Here is a 7,847-nt window from a genome sequence, read left to right as displayed (position 1 = left end):
TAACTTTCTTCAATAGTGAAGCCTCGTCTTCATGGCGAATGCCTGGAGTCAATAAGAGCAGCCCTGCACGGCGCCGCTCGACACGCCTGTCAGGGAGAGTAAGGCTATTGAACGATGGGGGAATCATTCATTGATCAATGTTTACATCGCTCCATCAGTTCCGTCCCTCTCTCGAGCACAATGAGTGTTTTTTTATTTCCGAAGTCAATTTGAGAAATTGCAGTGCTCATGTGAGTGTATTCTATTCAACGAAAATCAAGCTCGTGTGATTTACTCGACTCTTCTGCGTTGTCACCGTAAAAGCCAGTTAAGCTTTGTGCACAAGCCGAAATTGATGTACTAGTGGAAATTTCTGACGTCATGGGATTGCTCGAGGCTTATAGGTAGTGTGTAACGGAGATAAACTAGATATTAACGCCAGTTTTCAGGCTCATAATAGAACTAAAGAGCCCCCAGAAATCTAGGGAAGTTTCCATGCATTGTAGCCAACAAAGGCGGTTCCGAGGTCATAGTAAAGCGCTATTGGTTGGTAGAATCACGTGGCTTGTTCAACCTATAATTCTGTCATTTACCGTTCATGATTTACCGTCCATTTATTTTCTGATTTATCTCCAACAACGACAGCTGATTTGTGGCACATCTTCAAAGCTTTTTTATCTGGAAAGACACTCTAAGAAGTTATGAATTCCAATGTTGTGCATTCCACATCGTGTCATAACAGTCAGCCGGGAACCTACGGAGCTTCTCTTTATGGACCCGAATTAGCGGCTCCCCACATTTTTTACGGGCAGTCCCCGGAGCATCTCCCACGACCAAACAATCACTATGTCGGGAACAGCGTGGTCACTTCTTTTCCTGGTCTTGACCACCGTTCATCCCTGCTTAATCGAGAGGGGAATAGCCAATTACCAGCACACCTTGCAAACGATACATCTAGTGGAATGGCCTACAATAACCTGGACGGCAGCGTGCGCTATGTCCACCCAGGGCGTCTCGGACATTCGGAAATTGGGAACAGTGGAAATCACACTCTCAGTAGTATGGGGTACGTTTCCTCGTCGACGGACACCGGACGATCTAACGCTACTCAAATTGCTGAAAATTTTGCTTTCGGAGTCTTGGAGTACGGTTCAGAAGCAAAATGTCCTCGTAATGTATCCCCTCATCATCAAAACATGATTATAACGGGTTCAGAGAGTCGTCGTAACGGGCTTGATGCTCCCGGCGTGGATACTACCACGAGCCCTCATCCTTGTATGGCTACAGTGGGCCTCCCGCGGAGGAATGGCTTCGGCTACCAGCAGGGATATGAAGCTTCTCACCGGGACACCTGCCAAAGTGACAGCGGCACCTCAGAAGGTGTAGTTATCACCAGTAAAACCTCGTTGATGGCTCAGCACTCTGCCCCTGTCCCTAAGTATAAATGGATGCAATTCAAAAGAAACATGTCAAAAAACGGTAAGTTATTTTAAGGATATGTTAAAAGCCCTATTAATATTTCCTCAAGCGAGAGTCTCTTATGTTAACATAATTTATAGAAAACGAAGCAAACCAGGACACCCCCAAAAAAATTGGTTGTTTTCTCGAGATAATGAATCTGATAGTTCTCATTTGGTTGATAAATTGTACAATTTTCTTACACCACTTTGCATCTGCCTTCAGTTTTTATCACATGTTTTTCATTCCCAAGTCTTTAGTGGTTGGTAAATTAGACATTTTTCTTATCTCACTCTGCATCCGCTGCCAGCTTTTATTATTTGTTTTTTGTTGTTTTTTTTCTGAGTCTTTAGTGATTGGTAAATTGAACATTTTTCTTACATCACTCTGAATCCGCCTTCAGCTTTTACTATATGTTTTTGTTGTTGTTTTTCTCTGAGTCTTTTGTGATTGGTAAATTGAACATTTTTCTTACATCACTCTGAATCCGCCTTCAGCTTTTATTATATGTTTTTATTGTTGTTTTTCTCTGAGTCTTTAGTGATTGGTAAATCAGAAAATTTTCTTACATCACTCTGCATCCACCTTCAGCTTTTATTATATGTTGTTGTTTTTTCTGAGTCTTTAGTGATTGGTACATTTGAAAATTTTCTTACATAACTCTTTATCCGCCTTCAGTTTTTATTATATGTTTTTTTTTATTTCTTGGTATTTAGTGGTTGGTAAATTTGGCACTTTTTCTTACATCAATATTCATCCACCTTCAGCTTTTATTATATGTTTTTTGTTTTAATCCTTAAATATTATAGGATTGGTCTACTGAGCAGGTGCTTTAATTGTAGTGTAGCTTGAGTAACCGCTCAAAGAGAATCTCAGAAACTCTTTATTTTGATCTCTATACATTAAAAGTGCTATCTATTAATCTTGCGCGTTTTTAGTTTCTGAGTGAAGCAGGTTCCGATTTAACTTTTTGTTTACTTTTTTTTTATATTCGTAATGTTAAGGTGAGTTTAAAACAGCTATTCTACAACAAGCGACTTGCTTCCGTACTTCTTGATAATCCGAGCATGGCGTTCTGGGTATGCGTCTTGAGTTCGTCTTTACATGCTATTCTTTGTATTCTAGAAAGCCAGACTAAGGACTCGGATGACAATATAGAGCCTATACTGTAACTCTGACCGAACATGCTATTAAAACTATGATGTTCAGTTCAGAGTTGCTATATTTTGGATGGAAAATAATAATTATATTTTAACACCAGTTTTGAGAAAAATATTATTTATATATTTTAACACTAAGCTAGAGCTTTTTATTATGTGCTTACTGTAAGTCATGTATCCAGTTAAAAGAATCCAAAACTAGAAACAAAAGTCAATGACACTTGTGCATAATCTTTCACGAATTGATGATTACTTTGGAGCTTAAGGTCCGCAATAAACATACTGTTTACAAATTACTTATAATAGTTATTAAGTACACTCATAGTCTGAATGTTAAAGGGATTTTTCTAATTGGGACAAACACTGTACCTCATTTCTTCTTTCTTTCTTTTTACTCTGTTATATATCACATGTTTCAGAACAAAAGTTACATTCTCTGTCCACAGAACGTTTAAACACGTTTAGTTGTTTAAAATCCAAAATTTTCACTAAACGCTTGTGGGAATATTTTAGAACCTAACTTAAAAAATCCAAAACTTCTCAGATTCTTATTAATTGACTAGTATATTTAAAGTCATGATAAGATTAGTTTCGTACCAGGCCTTTTGCTAACAACAACAACAACAACAACAACAAATGCATTTCACCTGCATTTTGTGAACTGGGAGAAGAATGACAAAGTTTTAATCATGAAATAATGATTTATAAATAGTTAGCATAACAATCCTTTAAAAATTTGCAAGTATTTTATTTAGAATCTCAAAATGTCTAGGAGCGATATCCGTTACAAATTTACAAATGTTTTGCTACGTTCAAAAAATTAAGCATAAATATCCATTTAAATGCCGAGAAGAAAAAGGTAATTTTTTCATCACAGTAAACGTTTATGTACATCTTCTCTGAAAGATGTAATGTTACATTCTAACGGTGTCATAAGTCTGTGGCTAGAGAATGAAAATAATATTATAATAATATAATTCATTTTATTATTTTAATTTAATGAAAGGGTTTCACAGAGACATGGATCTAGAGTAATGCGAATGTCTTAGTACTGACTTCACCAAAACATAATTATTTGAATTATATGGAATTAAGTTTTCATTCCATATGTTGAACTGTATGATACTTGAAGTTTTAGTTTGGATGAATTATGTTTCTAGTTTAAATGAAATAAAAGACATTAATCTTTTAGCATTTAGTTTATGCTATAGACGTATGAAACTTTCTAACTAGCAATCTTATTCGTCAAAATACAACACTGAAAGTAGCAGAGCTCTATCAAAATGTCAATTTTAAAGGTTAGTAAAAAATGTTTTGGAGATCAAACATTACGAGTACACTACACGAACTCCACCGAAATGTCATTATAAAGTTGAAAAAGTTAAAAAAATCTATTGTCAAAACATAAAACAAAACGTAGATGAGCTCCATCACAATGTCGTTTTAAATGTAAAAATATAAAATATATTTAAAAATGTACGGTGGAAACAGAACTCTTAAGGCAGATGAGTTCCATCAAAATTTCATTTTAAAGGTAAACAAAGAAATAGATGTCTTCAAAAACAAACTCACGTACCCATGAAATTGGCAGGATTAAACATTTGTGTTTTTAACTTTTTTCTGTGGACAAACGTGATTGAACAGCTATAGAGAAGATAACCGCTGTTTTTGTTTTCATTTCTAATATTCTTTGTTTTTTTCTTGTTTGTGACGTTATGTGCATTTAAGTCATGGATAACCGTTTTTGTTTTATATTAATGAAAAACAGAATAAAAAAATCATCGAAATAAGAGCAGTAACATGCAGAAGTTCTATGACCCACGTGATTAGAAGTAGAGCAGGCTATAATGAGATGCGGCCTGTATTTTTTTGTAATAGGGTGTTTATCTAGCATAATCATTGTAATACGGATATTAAAACAAAATAAACTTCACTACAAAACAATGACATCCTATTGCATAGGTGTATGGAGTTATAGGCTAACCGTATATGATTGATGGTTTAAAACAACAGCTGCCTCTAAGTAAGATAACGTTTATGTCGCATTACAATGATGAGTAAAACGTATTTTAAACAAACAGTATTAAGTAAACAATGTGTTTATGATCTTTTTGTGTACGTATTCATATAGTTCTGTCTGTGTTGAATATATTGTTGAGGCAACAGAGAGACCTAATGTTCCTTATATGGAATAACCAGTTCTCGGTAAATGACAAGGCTAATAATTGCTGACGTCACGATGATTATGTATACTTCACGTTTTTAATGACCCTCCCCCCTAAAGACTTTTCTGAAATATTGTCCCTCCTCTAGTGCTCTGAGTAGTCGCCTGAAATTCTTAACAGCTTCACTTATTTTTTCTGACCTCGACTGGAAATGTTTGGGGCTCCAAAGCTACCTGTTCCTACCACTTCAGGATGGCGTATACACCCAGTTTAAAACTGAATATAACTTATGATTACCTGGTGCTTTGGTCGGCTCTTATACTCATCGTCGTCTTATCGCTTCCATTATCTCAGTCGTTTTTTTTCTTCTGATGTTTTGCTAAAGACAGTTTAAAGAGCAGTGTTAACTACCGAGAAAGTCCCTTAGAATTCCTACGAACTTCAATTGACTCTAATATACATGTAAATCAGTATTTTCTCTAAACATAAAATACGTGTAATTCATCGTCCTTTTGCTCTATTCTCTCACTTGCAGAATAGAGGTAGAAACAAATTCAGAACCTGAGAATGTTTGCTTAGGAAAATTTAAATACAGAACGAGACAAGGAAAAATATTGATTCTGGTTTATCTGAAATCACACATGTGCAGTTACATAATTCCAATCACAATTATCTTGTTGACATTTGATTTAATTCACCCGATTATGCATTTCAATCACAGAAACTAATCGTCTCAAGTTATTGAAAGTGTACGGGATTTTGCATTTTTATGATGTATATTATGAAATAAAAGGTAAACACTAAAAACACACAAACACGTAGCTTAAATAGAAACGATCCTACTTTTCTATAATATGTAATATCATACTTGCATTTATTACACTTTGCGTAATAAAAATTAAAAGGATATGTATTTTGGAGACCACAATAAAGTGCCTTGATTAGGAAACGTATTAATAGAATTTTTTTCCTGTCGTCAGAATACTAAGGTATTCGAAAAATATATCAATATAATACATTTTTATTTAAAAAAAACATTTTGTTTCGTCTGCTCAAAGAGAACAATATTATTTAGCAACCTAAAAGCATGATAAAAATTTCACGCTTTTTCATGTATGTTACAAATATCTCTCAGACCCACTTATTCACTTTTTCCATTTATATTTAATGAGGTTAAAAGTTAAGTATTGTTTGTTTGTTTGTTTTTAATTATGCACAAAGCTACACAAGGGCTATCTGTGCTCTGCCGACCACGGGTATCGAAACCCGGTTTTTAGCGTTGTAAGTCCGCAGACATTCCGTTTTGCTACTGGGGGGCAAAAGTTAAGTATTTACGAGTTGTTACGTATAACTATTTAACAGTGCAGTTTTTGGTTTTATACGCATACAAATGTGTATATGTTGGTTTATGTGTGTGTAGTATATATGTTTGTTTGTTCAAAGTTTTAGTAGGGAAACTAATATTGTTGGTAAAGTGTAAGAATTTAAAAAATGGGCAAGATCCTGAAAGGCGAATGTTGTAAGACTGATAGTGATTTAGTTACTTTATTATTTTAAGTTAAATAATTATTAACTCTTAAATAGGTAAGCCTTCCAGCATTATGGAAAAAGTCAAGTCTTGAATGAGTCTTAAAAATGTTTTTAAAAGATACAAGATATAAAGTTAAAGCATAGTGAAACTCAAGGATGACAAAAATATAAAAATAAGCTTTTCTAGTTTATTTAAAATCCCGCAAAACATCTCTTACAAGAACAGGTAATAAAATACGTTTTGATCTCTTAAAAGTAATATATAGATAAACGAATGAAACATTGAGAAGTTGGAAAATATAAAATGGACGAAAGAAGTTTAAATATTGAGTAAAATATGAACAATTTTGATAAAACAGCATATATTCACAGAAAAGAAAATCTGATAAATTTATACCAGAAATTTTTGAAATTGAGGAAAATCGAAATTTATTGCAACTTCACTGATTTTTAACAAAAGGAAAATATGTCAATCATTACCTGATACCCGACGTCTTTATAGAGACCTGAATAACTGTAAACAAGTTATATTCAATGTCCTCGCATGAAAAAATATGGAATTAATTATTGAAATAATTCGAATTCAGTAACGTTTACTTTGAAAAAGAAAATAGGTTTTTCTAAAAATCTTGAGGTTGCATTAATATATGTGTAATATAAATCCTAGGTATGGATAAAATCCTTATATGTTTCAATAAAATGTTTATTTAGTAGTTTAGGAAACTATCTACACAGTTTTCTCAGGTTTCTATGTTATCTATGGAGCAACTGTTATTTTTCTATTCAGACAGTTGGATACACCCACACAGCTGTTTGATTTATATCACATCGTTCCGCTGTATGCTTGTATTTTTCGGTCTTTACAACCAGTACACATTAAATTTACCACTCGTACAAAACAAGAAATGATGTTGGCCCATTTCTCATCACTACGTGCATGTACTTCTCTTGGCTCAACGGTAAACTTGAGTTTCAATTCTCCACGGTAGACACATCACAAATAGCTTATTGTGTACTTTGCGCTTAACAACAAACAAAAAACTCTTCTTAGCATTTGTTCCTAAAATGGAAAAGAAATGCTCATATAGAAATTTTCTTATTCTACCAATTAACACTTTAACTTAACGTTCTCGTGTGATAACTTACCTGAAATTTTTACTGGCTTATTCAACTTTTTGTTGTTTGTGTGTAGTTAAGCACAAAGCTACAAAATGGGCTATCTGTACTCTTCACACCACAGGTATCGAAACCTGGTTTCTAGAGATATAAGTCTGCAGACATGCCGCTGTGCCACTGGGGGGACTCAACTTTTTGTTGTTTGTGTGTTGTTAAGCATAAAGCTACAAAATGGGCTATCTGTACTCTGCACACCAAGTGATATAAGTCCGCAGACATGCCGCTGTGCCACTGGGGGGACTCAACTTTTTGTGTGTTTAAGATATATGCTCAATAATCTATGAGTATGTTAGTTCTATATTCACTTTTCCTGGTATATATTAGAAATTTGAAAAACAAACAAAAAACATATTCTACGATTTCGGAATGAAATATAATC

At 34.1% G+C, this 7,847-nt stretch overlaps 1 protein-coding gene across 1 annotated transcript in view; it reads left to right on the top strand.

Moving 5' to 3' along the window:
• The first annotated feature begins 490 nt into the window (after positions 1–490).
• LOC106460883 (homeobox protein Hox-C1a) overlaps positions 491–7,847 on the top strand; it is a 15,340-nt gene continuing 7,983 nt past the window's right edge. Inside the window, exon 1 of the mRNA XM_013920641.2 lies at positions 491–1,458. Within this exon, the coding sequence (XP_013776095.1) occupies positions 681–1,458 (778 nt within the window). The 5' untranslated portion in view covers positions 491–680. The remainder of the gene's footprint in view (positions 1,459–7,847) is intronic.

This window comes from Limulus polyphemus, unplaced genomic scaffold (genome assembly GCF_000517525.1).
Source record: "Limulus polyphemus unplaced genomic scaffold, Limulus_polyphemus-2.1.2 Scaffold855, whole genome shotgun sequence".
Taxonomy (NCBI): Eukaryota; Metazoa; Arthropoda; class Merostomata; order Xiphosura; family Limulidae; genus Limulus; species Limulus polyphemus.
Note: the sequence above shows the minus strand (reverse complement) of the source record. Positions and strands in the feature narration are given on the sequence as shown.